General features: G+C 40.2%; 1 protein-coding gene across 1 annotated transcript in view; it reads right to left on the reverse strand.

Moving 5' to 3' along the window:
* Window positions 1-20,618, reverse strand: part of LAMA3 (laminin subunit alpha 3) — a 250,592-nt gene that overhangs the window by 167,607 nt on the left and 62,367 nt on the right. Inside the window, exons 6-8 of the mRNA XM_081802541.1 lie at window positions 17,866-17,957; window positions 13,109-13,224; window positions 10,192-10,310 (exon numbers count right to left, since the gene is read on the reverse strand). Coding sequence (XP_081658667.1) covers window positions 10,192-10,310; window positions 13,109-13,224; window positions 17,866-17,957 — 327 coding nt within the window. The remainder of the gene's footprint in view (window positions 1-10,191; window positions 10,311-13,108; window positions 13,225-17,865; window positions 17,958-20,618) is intronic.

Raw genomic sequence — 20,618 nt, forward strand, 5'->3', positions numbered from 1 at the left:
TTTTGCTTGTTTACCATCTCTTCTGTCATATTGTGGGGATTTGGTTCAGGAGGGAATGTGGCTGCATGTGCAGTTCTTGGTGCCATCTCTTAGCTTTATGAGGTATACGTATGTGGAGGAGACAATTTGGAAATAGGACAACCAACACATCAAGAACAACAGCTAGGGAGTAAGCTCAAGACTTAGATCATAATTTGGGGGGAATTGATATCTTTTTTTTTTTAAAGATTTTATTTATTTGAGAGAGAGAGAGAGCACATGAGAGGGGGGAGGGTCAGAGGGAGAAGCAGACTCCCTGCTGAACAGGGAGCCCGATGCGGGACTCGATCCTGGGACTCCAGGATCATGACCTGAGCCGAAGGCAGTTGCTTAACCAACTGAGCCACCCAGGCGCCCCGGGGAGAATTGATATCTTAATATCGAGAATATGTTACAACTTTCCATTTATTTAAGTTTTTCTAAATTTCTCTCAGCAGTGTTTTTTTAGCTTTAGTATAAAAGTCTTGCCTGCCTTTTGTTAAATATATTCCTAAGCATTTTATGCTGTTGACATGATTTTATTTTTTTTTAAGATTTTATTTATTTATTTGACACAGAGAGAGAGAGAGAGCACAAGCAAGGGGAACGGGCAGGCAGAGAGAGAGGGAGAAGCAGACTTCCCGCTGAGCAGGGAGCCCGATGTGGGGCTCATGACCTGAGCCAAAGGCAGACGCTTAACCAACTGAGCCACCCAGGCGCCCCTGACATGATTTTAAATTGTGTTTTTATTCCATTTTCCTATTGATTGCTGCTAGAATATAAAAATACAATTAATTCTTATATATCATCCTGTATCCCACAACCTTACTAAATTCACTTATTAGTTCTAGTAGTTATTTTGTATATTGTCTAAGATTTTTTACATAAATAGTTATGTCATCTGCAAATACAGGCAGTACTATTTTTTCTTTCCAATAGTAATGCCTTTTATTTCTTTTTGATTAAGGCATGCAATGGTTAGGACCTCCAGGGCACTGTTTAATAGAATTGGTGAAAAGCAAGCATCCTTACCTTATTCCTAATCTTTAGAAGGAAATAGTTTACTATTTTACGACTAATATTTTGTTAGTTGCATGTTTTTCATAAATGCCATTTATCAGATTGCACAGTTTCACTTCTATTTCTAGTTTGCTAAGAGCTTTTATTGTAAAATGGGAATTGGTTTTGTCTGATGGTATTTCACATTATCCTTCTCTTTTATTCTGTTAATATGATTAATTATGCAGATTGATTTTTTAATTTATTAAGTTTTTATTTTATTTCCAGTATAGTTAACATATAATGTTATATTAGTTTCAGGTGTACAACATAGTGATTCAGCGATTCCGTACATCACCCAGTGCTCATCACAACGTGTGCCCTCCTTAATCCCCATCCCCTATTGTACCCATCTCCCCACTCACGTCACTTCTGGTAACTATCAGTTTGTTCTCTATAGTTAAGAGTCTGTTTCCTGGTTTGTCTCTCTCTCTTTTCTTCTTCTTTACTCATTTGTTTTGTTTCTTAAATTCCACGAGTGAAATCATATGATACTTGTCTTTCTCTGACTGACTTATTTCGCTTAGCTTAATACCCTCTAGTTCCATTCACCTCACTGCAAATGGCAAGATTTCATTCTTTTTGATGGCTGAGTAATATTCCATTGTGTATATATACCACATCTTCCTTATCCTTAATTTGCCTATTGTAATGCTGCTATAAACATCAGGGTCATGTATCTCTTTGAATTAGTGTTTTTGTATTTTGGGGGGGTGAATACCCAGTCGTGAGATTACTGGATTGTAGGGTAGTTCCATTTTTAACTTTTTGAGGAACCTCCATACTGTCTTCCACAGTAGCTGCACCAGTTTGCATTCCCACCAACAATGTAAGAGAGTTCCTTTTTTTCCACATCTTCACCAACACTTGTTTCTTGTGTTTTTTTATTTTAGCCATTCTGACAGGTGTGAGGTAGTATCTCATTGTACTTTTGATTTGCATTTCCCTGATGATGAGTGATACTGAGCATGTTGTCATGTGTCTATTGGCCATCCGCAGGTCTGAAATGTCTGTTCATGTCTTCTGCCCATTTTTCAATTGTTTTACTTGCTTTTTGGGTGTTGATGTATTTTGGATACTAACCCTTTATCAGGTATGTCATTTGCAAATACCTTCTCCCATTCTGCAGGCTGTTTTTAGTTTTGTTGATTATTTCCTTTGCTGTGCAGAAGCTTTTTATTTTCATATACTCTGAATACTTTATTTTTGCCTTTATTTCCCTTGCCTCAGGAGACACATCTATAAAAATATTGCTACCAGGGGCACCTGGGTGCCTCAGTTGGTTAAACATCTGACTCTTGATTTCAGTTCAGGTCGTGACCTCGGGGTCACGAGATCAAGCCCCACGTCAGCTCCATGCTGGGCATGGAGCCTGCTTAAGATTCTCTCTCCCTCTCCCTCTGCTTCTCCCCCCACTTGTATGCTCTCTCTCTCTCTCTCTCCCTCTCTCTCTCTCTCTCTCTCTCACACACACACACACACACACACACAAGTTGTTGCTATAGTCAACATCAAATAAATTACTACCTGTGCTCTCTTCTAAGAGGGTTTTTATTGGTTTCAGGTCTCACATTTAGGTTTTTAATCCACTTTGAGTCTATTTTTGTGTATGGTGTGTAAGCGTCCACTTTCATTCTTTTGCATGTAGCCATCCAGTTTTCCCAACATCATTTGTTAAAGATAAATTCTGTGGTGTTGGTTGTTATTTCTCCTCTCTCATTTGTAATTTTGTTTATGTGAGTCCTTTTTCTTTTTTTCTTTCTTTCTTTTTTTTTTTTTGATGAGTCTGGATAGAGGTTTATCAATTTTGATTTTTTTCAAAGAACCAGTTCCTGGTCTCATTGATCTGTTCTATTTGTTTTGTTTGTTTGTTTTAGTTTCTATATCATTTAGTTCTTCTTCAATCTTTATTATTTCATTCCTTCTTCTGGTTTTGGGTTTTGTTTGTTCTTTTTCTAGTTCCATTCAGTATAAGGTTAAGTTGTTTATTTGAAATTTTTCTTGCTTCTTAAAGTAGGCCTCCCTCTTAGGACAGCTTTTGCTGCATCCCAAAGATTTTGGACCTTTGTGTTTTCATTTTCATTTGTTTCTACATAATTTTTATTTATTCTTTGATTTCTTAGTTGACCCATTCATTGTTTAGTAGCATATTATTTAACTTCTATGTATTTGTGCTCTTTCCAGACTTTTGATTTCTAGTTTCATAGTGTTGTGGTCAGAAAAGATGTATGGCATGACTTCAGTCTTTTTTAATTTGTTGAGACTTGTTTTGTGGCCTACCATGTGATCTATCTAGAGACTGCTCCACGTGCACTCGAAAAGATTGTATATTCTGCCATTTTAAGATGGAATGTTCTGAATATACCTGTTAAATCAATTTGATCCAGTATGTCATTCCTTGTTGATTTTCTGTTTGGATGATCTGTCCATTGAGGTAAGTAGGGTGGTAAAGTCTCCCCTACTATTATTGTATTATTATCAATTAGTTTCTTAATGTTTGTTATTACCTGTTTTATGTATTTGAGTGCTCCCATGTTGGGTGCATAAATATTTACAATTAGTATACCTTCTTATTGGATTGTCCCTTTATTATTATATAGTGGCCTTCTTTGTCTCTTGTTATAGTCTATTTCTTTAAGTCTATTTTGTCTGATATAAGTATTGCTACCCAGGCTTTCTTTTGACATCTATTTGCATGATAAATGTTTCTCCGTCTCCTCACTTTCAATCTGCAGGTGTCTTTGATCTGAAATGAGTCTTATGTAGGCAGCATATAGATGGATCCTGTTTTTTTATCCACTCTGTCACCCTATGTCTTTTGATTGGATCATTAGTCCATTTATACGCAAAGTAATTACTGATAGGTATATATTTGTTGCCATTTTGTTACTTGTTTTGTGGTTATTTCTACAGTTTATCTCTGATCCTTTTTTCTCTTGCTCTCTTTCATGGTTTGCTGACTTTCTTTAGTGACCTACCTAAATTCCTTTCTCTTTATTCTTTGCATATCTATTACTGGTTTTTAATTTGTCATTACCATTAGGGTTTTTTTTAAGATTTTATTTATTTGAGAGAGAGAGAGATAGCGAGAGCAGGAACACAAGCAGGGGGAGTGGGAGAGGGAGAAGCAGGCTTCCAGCTGAGCAGGGAGCCCAATGCGGGGCTCAATCCCAGGACCCTTGGACCATGACCTGAGCTGAAGGCAGACGCTTAACGACTGAGCCACCCAGGTGTCCCACCATTAGGTTTGTATATAACATCCTTTGCATATAGTAGTCTACATGAAGTTGATGGTCCTTAAATTTGAACCCATTCTTTACTCCTCTCCCACACTTCACATTTTAGATATATGGAACCATATTTTACATCCTTTTGTGAATCCCTTGACTGATTTTTAAAAATATACTTATTTTTCATATTCTAATTTATGGTCTTTCCTTTCTACTCAAATAGCCTTCTTCAATATTTCTTGTAAGTTATGAACTCCTTTAGTTTTTGTTTGCCTGAGAAACTATCTTTCCTTCTATTCTGAATGATAGCCTTGAGGGCTGCAGATTTATCTCTTTCAGCACTTTGAATATATCATGCCACTTTCTTCTGGCCTGCAAGGTTTCTGCTGAAAAATTCACTGATAGCCTTACGGGATTTCTCTTGTATGTAACTGTCTTCTTTTCTCTTGCTGCTTTTAAAATTCTCTCTTTATCACTATTTTTTTTCCAGTTTAATTACTATGTGTCTTGACGTGGACCTCCTTGGGTTGATTTTGTTGGGGGATCTCTGTGTCTCTTGGATCTGGATATCTGTTTCCTTCCCCAGATTTGGTAAGTTTTCAGCTATTGTTTCTTCAGATAAATTTTATGCCCTCTTTTCTATCTCTTCTTCTGGGATCCCTATAATGCAAATGTTATTATGCCTGATGGAGTCACTGAGTTCCCTAAGTCTATTCTGGCTGTTTTTGTTTTTTTTTTTAAGATTTTTATTTATTCATTTGACAGAGGGAGACACAGTGAGAGAGGGAACACAAGCAGGGGGAGTGGGAGAGGGAGAAGCAGGCTTCCTGCTGAGCAGGGAGCCCAATGCAGGGCTCGATCCCAGGACTCTGGGATCATGACCTGAGCTGAAGGCAGACGCCCAACAACTGAGCTACCCAGGCACCCCAAGTCTATTCTCGTTTTGCATAATTCTTGTTTTTCTCATTTGCTCAACTTGATTAATTTCCATTACTCTGTCTTCCAGGTCATTAATTCATTCCTCTGCTTCCTCTAGCCTGCTATTTGTTCCATGTAGTGTATTTTTAATTTTATTTATTATGTTCTTCATCTCTGATTGGTCCTTTTTTATTTCTTCCATCTCTTTCTTTAGGGTCTCACTAATGTCCTCCACTCTTTTCTCAAGTCCTGTGAGCATCTTCATGATCATTGCTTTAAATTCTCCATCCACCATATTACTTACATCCATTTTGCTTAGGTCTCTTCCTATGGTTTGTCCTGTTCTTTCATTTAGGACATATTTCTCTGTCTCTTCATTTTATCGAGCTCTGTCTATTTCTGTGTGTTAGGAAAGTCAGCTACTTCTCCTGCACTTGAATTAATGGCCTTATGAGGAAGAGGTTCTGTAGTGCCCTGCAATGCAGTGTCCCCCTTTCACCTGAACCTGGCACTTCATGAATATCTCCTATGTGTGAAGCATGCACCCTACTATTGTGGCTGAGTTGCTTTTTCCTTCAGCGCAGGCATCTGCAGTGGCTCTCTTTGCTCTTTTGGGCAGTGCTTCATCCTAGTGGGTTAGGGGGTCAGTCTGGGGCCACCCTGACCTTGAGTTTAGTCAGACTAGGCATTTGCCAGAGATGCAGTAGCACCAAACTGCAGGGTGCTTTCCCTGTGTTGTCCCCTGAGAAGCTTTCGTTGGTGGGCAGGGCCTGCAGTCAGAGCAGATGTCTGCCCACAGCCAACTCTTGGGGCCTCCATCTGCCTGGCATGTGTAGTTATCTTTCCCCCTCTCCAGGGCAAGAGTCACTTTGGAGTGGTGCTGGCCATTGTGAGGGCTGCTTGCATACTGCCAAGCCTACAGCACCATCCTGTATGGGCTCTGGACAAAAGCGTATTGGAGGCGGCGGATCCCCCAAAGCACAGTGTGGGGACATGTTAGCAAGCTTTGCATGCCCTGAGAGGGACCCTGCAGCATCAGGACTAAAGCAGCCCATCTGGCTCCATGGAAGCCAAGTGGGGGGTTGGGGGTGTGGGGGTTATAGTGCCAGTAAGCTTTGTGCCCCCCTGTCTTCTACAGTAGGGGCCCAGCAACGCTGGAACTGAGGCACCATCCAAAGGGGTGGATCCTTGGAAGCACAGTACAGGGTGGGTGTGGCAGCCAGGTGGTGGTGCCAGCAAACCTTGCATCCCCATCTGGTGCAAGAGGGGCCCTGCCAGGCCAGACTGAGGTGGGCTATCCAGAGGGGTGGATTGGTGGAAGCACAGTGAATGGGGATGCGGCAGCAGTGCTAGCAAGTTAGGTAGCCAGTCCCTCTGGTGCCCATGTGTTTACACTGGGGGGCAAGGGAGAAAAATGGCATCTGCCAATTTCTTTGTTCATGGAGGAGTTCCCCAGTGATTTCTGTCAGCCTCCTGGACAGGCTCTGAGATGAGTAAATCACTCTCCCTCCCATGTGCCCCAGGCTCCTTTCAAACTGCTGTTTCTCTGCTGTACCTCCATAGATGTTTGTTGTGCTGTCTCTTTAAGGGCAGGGATTCGGTTTCCTATTGCCCTTGGCACTCCCAGAACAGAGCCTACTGATTTTTTTTAAATTCCAGGCTTTAAGCCCTGCTGATTGTAAGAACTCATGAAATCCAGCCCCTCTGGTTTTCAAAGCCAAACGTTAAAGGGGATTCAGGTGTCCCTATGCCCCTCCCCCAACCGATAGTCCTGTGAGTCCATTTAGCTCCCTATCTCTGCCCTTCCTACCCTTTTGAGTGTGACCTCTTCTCTACACTGAGTTGTGGAGTTTATTCTGCCAGTCTTCAGGTTGTTTTCTGAGTTATTTACACTGTTGTGAGTGTTCTCTAGTTATATCCGTGGGTTGAGGTGAGGCTAGGGTCCTCCTACACCACCATTTTCCTCAGCCTGCAGATTGATTTTTGAATGTTCAATCAACCGTGCTTTCCTGGGATAAACCTTACTCATCTTAATATACTATCCTTAGGCTATATTGCTGAAGATCTGAGTTTCCATCTGGTATCATTTCTCTATAACCTGAAGAATTCCCTTTACCATTTCTGATAGTGCTACTCTCTCAAGTAACAAATTCTTTCAGTTTTATTTTATCAGAAATATTTGCCCTTTTGCTTTTCTTGTTGAAGGACATTTTTGCTAAATATAGAAATCTTGGTTAACAGTTCCTTCTTTTTTTGGTTAGCACATTTAAGGTATTTTCCACTGTCTTGTGGCCTCCACATTTCTAATAAGAACTTCACAGTCATTGTTATGTGTTGTTTTTCTCTACTTTCAAGATTTTTACTTTTTCTTTGGTTTTCAGCAGTTTGACTCTGCTAGGCCCAGGAGTGGTTTTCCTTGTATTTATCTGGCTTGGGAGTCACTAAGTTTCTTGAATCCTAATCTACTGAAAAATTTGAGAAATTTCTTGCCATTCCTTGCTACCATCACCACTGCTGTTGCTGCTTCTGCTTCTTCTTCTCCTGCTCCTCCTCCTCTCTTTCTTCCTTTTCTTCCTTTTTTGCTACATTCTCTCTCCTCTCTTCTGGGACTCCAATTACATGTATGTTAGATCTGATATTGTCCCACAAGTCTGCAAGTTTCTGTTAATTTTTTTAAAAAATTTTTTTCTTTCTTTTCTTAAGACTGGATAATTTCTATTGATACATCTTCAAATTTACTGAATCTTTCTATTATCTCCATTCTGATATTAGCCCCATCCATAATCTAACATATTCTATGTTTTAGTTCTAGAATTTTCATTAAGTTCCTTTTATAGTTTCTAGTTCTCTCCTGACACTTCTTATCTTTTCATTCATTGTGAACATATTTTTATATATATTCTTAAGCAAAGTTATAATAGCAGCTCTAAAATCTTTAACTGCTCATTTCAACATCTGGATCATTTCAGGATTGTCTCTATTGATTATTTTTTTTCCTGAGAATGGGTCACAATTTTTGGTTCTTCAAGTGTCAAAAAATTTTGGCTTGTATCCTGGACATAATAAATATTATGTTGTAGAGACTCTGGGTTATGTAATATTTCTCTAAAGAATATCAAATTTGTTTTGTTTTGTGACATAATTAACTTGACTTTTCCCAAACTGAAAACTGTAACTCTTTGTGTGCTAATTCAAATCTCAAATAAATTATTTTACTCTTAGCTGAAAGCCTTTCTGTGCATAGATGGCTCAGGAGTCAGTGAGAAACTTGGGATGATTCTATACACAGAATCAGAGATTCTTTTCTCTCTTGATTTCTTTTTTCCTGGACTCCCCAGTCACTTTCCAAAAATTGTGGTTGTTCCATCCAAGGTCTGCACTCTTGTACTTCAGGGCAGAAGGACTCTAGATTTTCTAGAGGAATTTTAGCTACACCACAAGGCACCAACTTTGATCTGTCCTCTGGCTAAATGTCAAAAATATATGTAGCTCACCCTACACTGATCCTTTTTGCCAAGCAGCAGCTTCCCTCCAGTACCTTCCTGCTCATATGTACTCCCCAGTGCCTTCAGATCATTGGTTGGGGGAAAAGGGACTTCCCGTTTTTTTGTTTTTTTATTTTGTCTATAGTCTATAATTATTATCTGTGGAAAGTTTGGGTCCTGTTGGAGGTACTAAACCATAACAGAGGCAGAATTCTCTACTTGTTCATGGATTATGAATATAATATAAAAGTTAATTATGCAGAGATATACACTTACAATGGCTAAAATGGTAGATTTTATGTTATGTAGATTTCACCACAATAAAAAAACTTAAGTTACTTATGCTAAGTATCTAACTTAAACAAGGCATTTTAAGTTTAAGTTGGAAAAAAATGCAATGAACCTAAACAAATTTCAATAATTTCTTATGCAAAAGAAAAATGCTTTCACAGAGCCACTATGAAAAAAAGGACTATATAGATGGTTTTCTGGAACAGCAAGGTACAAAACAGAATACCTCTGAGAGAAGGAAGAGGAAGAACAAGGTGTTTTAAAGACATATGGAAGTGGCGTACTCCTTCATCTGGAGAAAGGATTCTACCTACTCATCCCAGTCCAGTGCTTCTGCAACTTTAATGTGCCTATGAATCACCCGAGGGTCTTATAGAGCACAGTCTTAAGAAGATCCTGGGATCTTTCATTTGTGCATAAAATCTATCATTTGTAAGAAACTTATGACTTATATTTTACTTGTAGTTAATTACCTGCATTGACAAATGATACAAAATGGAGTGGGAGAAAGGTGGAGGATGGTGGGTCCCTAAGGAGTTGTAGCCCTGGCTCCATATAAATGGGCATCTCATGAAAAGAGTACCTTTTTAAAGGCAACATTAACAAAACATCACTTTAAAAGCACACAACACAAAGTGATAATATGGACCAAATTTATGAACATTATATCTTCCTCTACCATACATTCCTCTTGGCTAATTTCTAGTGAACCCAACTGTCCTACAGAAGGGATGAAAAATCAGTGTTTCTTATTAAGTGTCAATGGCAGATTCATTAATTGATCATGATGTACTTCCTCATGGAGTCTAGATTCAGAATCTGTCTGAAAACAGGATTTAGGATCAGCACAGAAGTTGACACCTATTTGCCCTACTATCTTAGACCCTTCCTACCACAAGATGGATAGCATCCATGGTGACAGCCAGCAATTCTCCTCCCTATTTAGGCAAAGACCTAAATGAAGAATCTAATCAATAAAATTTGGACAAACATGTCTCAGTCCATTTTCCGTACAACCCCGAAATTATATCCAGCTAACAAGGACTTTTGTGTACAAAAGTAGAGAAATGTTTATAGAAAATACTTTCAATTGCATATCACTTTATTGATACCTCTCTGGGAGACTGGCTTAATGAATGCTCCTTTCCTACAGTGACGTATGAAAGGATTTGACCTAAATTTTGACTCACCTGACAATTAATGCAGACTCCTCCACCTGCATAGATGCCGTGGATATTCAAGCTGGCCTGCTGCCTCTCAACATCTGGATCATAGTAACAGTCGAGGGCGTGACCATGGCAGTTGCATGCTGAAAAAGGCATTCTAAGTTAGTGTTCCATCATTACTATGAGACATTTCGTAAATTCCCCTAGATAGGATTACCACTCATTGCACCACTTTATTAAGTCTATTCTGGAACACCATATTCTCAGTGGAAAATTTTAGGGATTTTTTACACAAAGACTCACCTATAACAATATGCAATTAACACCTTCTTTCATTTGGTATTAAATGGGAGAGGCTTCTCTCTATATATATAGGCTTCATGCACAATGCGAATATACTTCTACCACTATTACTACTATTACCAAGAATAATTGAGCTCTTGGTACACTGTGAAAAGTGTTTTACGTGCATTATTTCATTTAATCTATGCAACAAGTCTCTAACATAGATACTATTATCCCCAGGGCCCAGATGGGGAGGCTGAGAATGAGGCTTTGAGAGGTTAAAGCATGTCTCCAATAAGAGAGGCAGAATCCTGACTTGTATTTGACTCCAAAACCTATTCTTTCAGCCAATATTCTAAGTTTCTCATCTCAGCACTATTTACAGTAGCAATAAACTGGAAATAATCTTAATGTCTAATTCTAGGGAAATGGTAAATAAACAACAGCATCTTTGCTTGACTGTCAGTTCTGTGAAGGCAGGGACACCTTGTGTTTTGTTTGCAGTAGAACCCAGTCTGCAGCACATAGTGAATACTCAGCAAACACTTGCTGGATACACCTGACTCCACAGAATGACAACACTGTGGGCCATCAAGAAGGATGTTGAAGGGTTCTTAATAAAATGGGAAAATATCTAAAAGTATAAAGTGAAAAAGAGCTGGACATAAAATTATATAAATAATTGTATAAGTAATTACATAAATAATCTAATATATATTAAATAATATTAAAGTATGCATGAAGAAAACACTAAAATACTAACAAAATGTTAATAGTGGTTCTCTTTGGGTAACAAAATAATCGATGATTCTATTTTTTTTTATAATGTCCAAGTTATCTACAAGTAATGTATAATACTTCTAAAATTTAAGAACAAAATTTAAAACCCATCTAGGATTTTCATCATTGCCAAGATGGAAAAGATCTAACATGAGTAAAATTCTTATTCTCTTTTAGAGAGAATATATATTCATTGCATTCCATGTAGATCAAATTTCCCAGGTCTTTCTAGTAATTTGTATGTTTTAATCAAGTTTCCAGATAAATCTATTAGGGAAGAAGAGTGAGTTAGAATTTCAAGTTGCCCTGTTTGTAACAGGCTGAGCACCTTCTTATTTTCATTTCTCCAGTGGTGCCATGATTTAAAAAATTCAAGGCATTTATATTAACTAAATCAGTTATTTCTCAAGAAATCCATTCATTTTGAATTGCACTAATTCAAATGGAATTGAGAAAGCACCTAACGAATGGATCTTAACTGGTCCGATTTCCATATGCTATTTTTTTTGTAATTTGTAATCACTTTGACAAGTTTACAAAGCTTAAACTCTTATGAAAGGAAATTTTTAAAATTTTCCTATGTGCTGGAGTTAAGCATGTCGTTCACTGAAAGGTTCCATTAACCTGGAAAACTAACCAAATTGCTAATGTTGGAGTTCATGTGATAACACTCATTCAATCAAAATAGCCTAAACCGGTACTCGAAAGCACTGGAAGAAACAATTCCTGATTATTACCTTTCCTTCTTTCTGGTCCCATTCTCCAGGGAGAGGGATGAGGACATCATTGAGAAGGAACCTGTTAGCTATGACTATAAAGTGAGAACGGCCAACCAGCTAACACCTCTGGACACCCAGACAGCCCTGGACCTAGAGATGCTGCTTGGGCAGCATCAACACGTCACAACAGTGTTAGGAACTCTCAAAGTGCCCTCAGAACTCCTCAGTAAAAATCCTTTTGAGTGTTTGCTAGTCATAGAGATCATATCAGTCTTATCTCTTAGCTACAAAAACCATTTGGCCAAAAAATATAAAGTACAGATTCTTTCTTACCCACTTAGTTCATCAAACCTGAATCCAAATACCTTTTGGTCATTTAAAAAAAGCAAATTCCTCTCCAAATGCTAAAAAGATTCAAAAAAATCAATCAATAAATAAAATAAAATAAAAATATTTAGGAAAAAATAGGCCACAGTCTCCAAAGCCAATAACTAAAACTTACAAAAGTGTTTTCAGCAACTGGAATAAATGTGTGGCTTCCTAAGAAGATCAGTTTACAAGGGAATCTTCAGTTGGATGTCTGAGGGCTTATTTGTTAAAAATAACAGTTTTCTTACTTTATATTACACCATAATTAAAAGCAGCCTCTCATCTTTGTTCCTTCCTTCTCTGGTCCCCTCCACCCTGCAGCCGCCCTAATCCTACTGCAGTATTCCCACCCCCACCCTCCGGTCACTGTTTCCAGCTCTCTGTTCAGACACCAATCTCAAAACCTTCTCCCGACCTCCGTCCTCACAAGAGTTAGGATTCCGATCCAGTATCACATCCTAAGAAATGGTAAGGGTTTACAGTTTAATAGTGGCTACATGATATTTTAGACTACTAAAAAGAGAGGCCAGCATTAAGTGAATGCTTAATACATATTAGCAATTATTACTAGCTATTATTTTTTGTTCTCCTGTTTATATCTGAATTTAAAATGGGGCACTTTTATCTCCAGGCTGTGAGTTTCTCATTACAATAGACACACTTGAGTCCCTAAGACTGACACAACCCCACCCTCTTCAGAAACACAGGGAAAATCTAGCGTCAGGGAGAAATGGGCGGGGCCTCGCTCCCTGGCACACACACACACACACACACCCCGCCGTGCTCACCTTCACACTCATTGCTCTGCTCCCACGTGGCGGGTCGCCAGCGCCTCTGGTTGTACCCGGCACAACAGTGATCACACGTCCTCCCACAGGTGTGGTGCTGGCATTCACACCGAAACCTGGGCATGTGGCCAAGCACATCTCAGTTATTCAAAAGTTTTGATTAAGATCAGTTGTTCCTGTATGAGAAACTGACAGTCATGGTGGTTACCCAAGGCACCATTCATGGACTAATTATGAGAACAAAGCACTTTGCATACATCATTAGTTCCAGTCTGCTTATTGTCTCTACTTTGTAGATGGTGACACTGAGATTCTGAGATACTAAAACACTTGCCAAAGGTCAAGTGATGATAAATGGAGAGCCAGACTTCAAACCTAAGTTTGTCTTGACTCCAAAGTTCCAGCTTTCTTCTCTACCACCTTCCAGAACAGGAAATGGACACAGGAGCAAGTGTTGAGTTTACTGGGAGGTGTTGAGTATCACATCTTCAGGAAGATCTGGAGCAGTCCCGTGAGAAAGGTCTGCTCAGGTCTCGTTGCTCTCAGCCTGGGGTCATGCACAGAGATTCACCAAACCCAAGAGCCAGTTCCTAACAAGTTCTCAGAGGACCCTGCTCCAGAAGGCTGCCCCAGCTCTAACAAACAGCTCCTTGCAAGGGCAAAAACAGATTACTCAGCAAGGCATAGGGTAACAATCTAAAAATCTACCTTCAAAGAATTATACATCTGCACTAAAACCATTCCAGGGTAAAATGAAATTGTTGCCACGGCACTGGATTAGAACTCCTAAGCTCTTAGTTCTCACTCCTCTGTGCTTAAAAGAGGATTCAAAACAGTTGTCTAAGGCTGTGCCTGTGGAGATTCGCTCAACTCTTCTGAGGGGGCGGTGGGGGGTGGCATATATTCAGTTACATTCCGGAGGGAAGGCACCATCCCTCTCCCAGCTCAGCTGCCTGTTACAGCAAAAGGACACAGATTTTCCTGAGAGCATAGAACAGCTGGTATCCAAATGGACTTTTGTCAGACAATTTCACCTCATTGCCAATAAAGTATATGCATAAGCTGAACTGAAAGAATTATTTAGGGAATATTGCTTGAAGAACATATAGTCCAGCTACTCTCATAGAAAGATTAAAATTGCAAGCATAAAAAAAGATGGGTACTAGTCTGAATTATATTGGTATCACCCACAAATAATTGCTTTTTCTGATTCTTTCTCAGCCTAGGCTGCTGGTTGTTGATATAGAAAACTCATCCTTGCCTCTGCTGTAAGGACGTTATTGAAGAGGTTCCTGACTAGAGAATCCTCTTCGTGATGATCACCCCACACTACTCCCAGAGAAATTTCTTATCCGATCCTAGTGTCAATAGTCATGCTTCTCCTAAACAACTGATCACTTCTTAGATTATGATCATAGTGAGAAACTAGGCAGTTTCCCTTTTGAGCTGACCGCTAGGAAGCTCAGAATTAAATTTGTGATCCACCCACATTTCCATGAACCAAGTCTTAATGGTAGACATGCTTAATTCAAGCCCTCTTCTGCCTCTTCATGGGTTCTACTTGATTAACAACTAAATTTTCTGATTGCCAGGCTTTGCATCGCCTTAAATATGTTATAAGATTTTTCCCTTTGACCTTAGCCCAACAACTTCTTGCTAGACGTGTCTCCAAAGGCAAGAGAAACAAAAGCAAAAATGAACTATTGGGACCTCGTCAAAATAAAAAGATTTTGCACAGCAAAGGAAACAGTCAACAAAATAAAAAGCAACCTACAGAATGGGAGAAGATATTTGCAAATATCTTATCAGATAAAGGGCTAGTATCCAAAACCTGTAAAGAATTTATCAAACTCAACACCCCAAAAAACAAAAAATCCAGTTATGAAATGGGCAGAAGACATGAACAGACATTTCTCCAAAGAAGACGTACAAATGGCCAACAGACACATGAAAAAATACTCAGTATCACTTGGCATCAGGGAAATACATATCAAAAGCACAATGAGATACCACCTCACACTAGTCAGAATGGCTAAAATTAACAAGTCAGGAAACAACGGATGTTGGTGAGGCTGCGGAGAAAGGGGAACCCTCCTACACTGTTGGTGGGAATGCAAGCTGGGGCAGCCACTCTGGAAACCAGTATGGAGGTTCCTCAAAAAGTTGAAAATAGAGCTACCCTACGATCCAGCAATTGCACTACTGGGTATTTATCCAAAGGATATGAACATAGTGAATCAAAGGGGCACATGCACCCCAATGTTTATAGCAGCAATGTCGACAATAGCCTAAATATGGAACAGCCCAGATGTCCATCGACAGATGAACGGATAAAGAAGATGTGGTATATATACACAATGGAATATTATGCAGCCAACAAAAAGAATGAAATCTTGCCATTTGCAATGAGGTGGATGGAACTAGAGGGTATTATGCTAAGCGAAATAAGTCAGTCAGAGAAAGACAAATACCATATGATTTCACTCATATGTGGAATTTAAGAAACAAAACAGATGAACAGGGGAAGGGAAGGAAAAATAAAATAAGATGAAAATTGGGAGGGAGGCAAACCATAAGAAAGGGTGAACTCTAGAAAACAAACTGAGGGTTGCTGGAGCAGAGAGGGGTAGGGGATGAGATAACTGGGTGATGGGCATTAAGGAGGGCACTTGATGTAATGACCACTGGGTGTTATATGCAACTGATGAATCACTAAATTCTACCCCTGAAACTAATTTAAAAAACATTTTTAAAAGATTTTTTTCCTATTTGTGGGTGTGAATTTCCTCAGCATTTGCATGAATACGCCTGTTGGGCAGAAGCAAACCAGCAAGCAGTGGGAGGCAAGGCTGTTGTGTTGGTGTAAACTGAGGCTAGGGGAAACAGTTTGTCTACTCACCTTGGTTTCTCACTCTGTACCACCCAGTATAGAACCCTTCCAGGTCTGCCAAGGTCAACAGGGCTTGGCAGCCCTTCCAAGCAGGAAGCTCAGCCCTTCTCCAATGATTTCAACTCCTCTCCCATGTGGTGCCATTTTGTCTCAGGCTAAGGGATATTAGACCGACCTCTTTTCTCCCCTCTCTCTCCAACTCAGGACTTCTCTGATCTGACTTCCAATGTCTTAGGTCCCTACCCTCCAGGAGGCAATGGATTAATCATTAATAAACTAGTGCTTGCCAGTTAAAGGCTAGTCAGTTGATGGATTCGTGTTGCTGTCTCAGCACCCCTGATCTCTGAGGCAGGGCTGACAACATTAGGGATTGCTACTGGTCAGGGACAGGGCTCTACGCTACCTAAGCTGGTAGCTGGCACCTCTGCCTGAGCACGAAGCCTAATAATGTACAAACCTCATCTGATTAAAAATAAAACATCTCTGGTAAATGTTGCTCATGGGGAATCATAGACTCTAAACAAAACATTGAGAGAAAATTACTGCTGTATCTCGCATCCAGTCATTTCCAGCCACAATAGCATCCCTCTTGTGTTGATGACATGAATGTGTACAGTTGCTGAACACTTACTAGTTAATATCCACACATCTTATTGTATGTAAAATAGACCTCAATAAAAAACAAAAATGGGTACACCCATGTTCATAGCAGCATCCTTCACTATAACCAAAAGGTGGCAGTAACCTAAAAGTTCATCAACAGATGAATGGATAAGCAAAATATGGTATATACATAACAAAATATTATTCAGCCTTAAAAAAGAAGGAGATTCTGACACATGCTACAACACAGATGAACCTTGGGAACATTATGTTAAGTGAAAGAAACCAGTTGCAACAAGATAAATATCAGGTGATTCCACTTACATGAAATACCTAGAGTAGTCAATTTTTTTGAATTTTATTTTATTATGTTATGTTAGTCACCATACATTACATCATTAGTTTTTTTTTTTTTTAAGATTTTTATTTATTTATTTGAGACAGAGAGAATGAGAGAGACAGAGAGCACATGAGAGGGGGGAGGGTCAGAGGGAGAAGCAGGTTCCCCGCCAAGCAGGGAGCCCGATGCGGAACTCAATCCCGGGACTCCAGGATCATGACCTGAGCCGAAGGCAGTCGCTTAACCAACTGAGCCACCCAGGCGCCCTACATCATTAGTTTTTAATGTATAGAGCAGTCAAATTGATAGAGAAAAGAGGATGGTGGTTGCCAGGAGCTGGGAAAGGAAGGAATGGGGAGCTGTTGTTTAACAGGAATAGAGTTTCAATTTTGCAAGATGAAATGAGTTCTGGAGATTGTTTGCACAACAATGAGAATGTACTTAATCCTACTGAATTTAAACCACTACCACTTAAAAATGGTTAAGATAGTAAACTTTATATCATGTGTATTTTACCACAATGAAAAAAAAGAAGAAAAATATTTGAAAATGTATACCCTCTGATATCATTAGACCAGGAATAACAAACAAGTTTTTTTTTTTTCTCTTGCTAACTCTAATCAATTATTCATGGATGCCTGGGGCACCGCCTGGGGATGGGGTTCGGGAGGATTTGGTGGCTTCATCCTAGATCATCCATAGAGCACTGTGATTGATTAGCCATGTCTGCTATGGGCTGGTTGGGGCATGTAGAAGCAAGTGCAGGGCCAGAGGGGGGGAGAAATATACACATCATTTATTTCTTGACAATGAAACATTCCTATTGAGGGCAAGAACTTAGAAATATTTAATGGGATGCAAACATTTACTGAAACAATGAGACTTATTCACAGCAAGGCTAAAAAATGTATACAGTGTACTTACAATTTTTCAGGATTGTTTGCATTGCACTTTTGGGCATGGCCATTGCAAACACATCGCCCACCAATGCTGATATCCTTTATGCTGTAATAATACTATATAACAGAAGACACAAGTGTCAGTTTTACTGAAGAACAACAAACTTTGCTTTACTAATCTGTAACTCACATCTGTATTGACCCTCTTCCCTTTCATCCTGTATTCTTGAGCCTACCTTAACACAAAAGGGAGCAGCATTTGGATGTAACTTCTCTTACAAAAGGAATGCATTCCTCAATCAAATGTAATAGCATACTGCCAAATTTGTGCGTTTTAAAAAAGTCAAATGCTTTAAATGCATGGAAGGAAATTGCCTTGGAAAACAGGCATGCCCTATAGCCTTTTGGAATAGGATTAAGTGATTCCCAGACTACCTTTTTTATGTAACTCTGGGTTTCATAAGTCGAACATATTTATTTACCAAAAATAAATTTTTATATCAAATTTTGCCTACTACGTGCAGGCTCCAGGAAGGGAGAAAATATTTACAATGACAGAGCAGATACAGTGCCGAGACTGGCAGGGTCCACCAGCAGTTGTAGAAGCCTTGCTAGCTCAAGGTTAATAAGGCCAAAGGCACAGTTCAAGCTCCAAAGGGCCAGACAGAGCGAGCTTCAGACTCAGCTGAGGAACAGCCCCTACACCAGGCCACAGCTATGGGAAACCAAGTCATCCACCAGGCATATCTCCAGACCGTTGGAGACGTCCCCACTAGCAACAGCAGGTGCCAGCATCCACCAGCAACCTTACTTCTCAGACTCGGCAGGAGAAGCGCAGAACCCAGAGAGAAATTTGGGGGGTGTAGAAGGATCTTTCTCATGAGGTCGTGCTGCCAATGAGAATACCTGTCAGCAAGGAAGTCTTCAAACTCACAAGGACAAAAAGGTTTTTGTATCTTTTTGTGGTTGCTGTTGCATCAGTCACCTTAAAGCACTCTAGTCCCTCAACGTAAGTGCTCTGTTCTGATTTCCACACTGAAAACTGTTGGAGTCTAAGCGTCCTGACAATGTCTTAGTCTGAAGACATTAACAACCCTTCTTGTTAAAGATTTTATTTATTTATTTGAGAGAGAGAGAAAGAGAGCGGGCACGAGCAGGGAGGAGGGGCAGGCAGAGGGAGAAGCAGACTCTGCACTGAGCAGGGAGCCCGACATGGGGCTCGATCCCAGGACCCTGGGATCATGACCTGAGCTGAAGGTAGATGCTTAACGAACTGAGCCACCCAGCGCCCAACAACACCTCTTGTTAATATGGATAAATTCAGTATTAGAGGACTTTGTATAACAAGTTAACCCTAGAAGCTCTCATGCTGATCACCATAGAAGTTTCTCCTGCACATTGTATTAAGGACAGCAGCGGCAGAAAAAGAGAGAGAGAGCACTCAGACTTCATCCCAGCAGCACACAGGGTGTGACAGGACAGCTAGTATGCTGTTCCTTCCCTTAAAGAAGCCACCTAGATTGGGATGAGGGGTCTCCAGATAATATGTGAGATGAGCCCCATAAAAACTTACTTCATAGAGAAGACTACATTCACCTAAGTGAAAAATATACATACATACAAGTACAAATCTTGTAACCGCCACCCCCCCAAAAAACAACAAAAGGAAAAAAAAGATGGTGAGGTACATTTGTGGCAAGGCTCTGAAATACCTGGGGAATGGAAACCCAGTCTGGCTACAGTTTACCAGAAAGCCCAGCACTCCCCTATAAATTTCATTCTGGGATCCAAGGTAGTCACCACCTACAGTAGCCCAGAGAGAGCTAAAGGGGCAGACAATGCAGACGACAAGCCACCTACACCCAAGATGACTGGCCTTTCTGGAAAATGCTCAAAACTGTAGTAAAACCTGCTTCTCTCTTTGCCTTCCTCTTCCAGCTCTCTGATATCACCTACAGAAGAAGCCAAACTCTATAAGGTACACTGGGCATCTTCTATTCACCCTTCCTGGTCCACTCTCCAGGACCCCCCTTCTCTTTCTCTTTCTGCCCTTTGCTCAGGGGCTGAACTTTATGGGCTGCAACAGGATCTCTTGCCCACTGGCTTCCCATTGGGTTTGGCCAAATGGGAGGCACCAGCAGGAGATTAGAGGTTAGGAGAAGAGTGAGTTTAAGACATTTATTCTGCTGGCTCCCCCTCTGCCCAGGAGACAGGGTCTCCTGTCAGACTGTCCTGATATTGAGAGTGACAGATGTTCACCCAATGCAGTAGACAGCACTGGTGTTCACCAATACCTATGTGTCCTTCACTGTGGCGACATTACATTACCCAGCCTCCTGCACAGAGGTGGGCCTACACCGCCAATTCCTGCCAGTGGAGGTGACCTGTGTGGTCAGGAGCAGGCGGGTCTTCTCTAGGCTCTCATTCCTTCCTCATCTACTGACCATGTACAGGGGATATAGAGGAGAACTCTGAGGTCCCACAGGATGGCTGCACCTCTAGAGAGAAAGAGCCTGGTCCCCTGAATGACCACATAGAACTGATCCCACCTGCTAACCCACACTGGACTGCGACATGAGCAAGAAATCGACCTTTTATTTTGTTAAGCCTCTGAGACTTGGGGATTATTTGTTATAATAGCAGTAATATAATAACACATCTTTGCCTTTCATCCTCTTTGAATATCATAATTTTTCTTCAACAACCTTCAAAATTACATCTAGTATTTCATACAAGAACAACTCCTATGCCTACACCATTACTGGCCATAAAGATTAC

This window comes from Leptonychotes weddellii, chromosome 13, assembly GCF_054177405.1.
Source record: "Leptonychotes weddellii isolate Sample4059 chromosome 13, ASM5417740v2, whole genome shotgun sequence".
Lineage (NCBI taxonomy): Eukaryota > Metazoa > Chordata > Mammalia > Carnivora > Phocidae > Leptonychotes > Leptonychotes weddellii.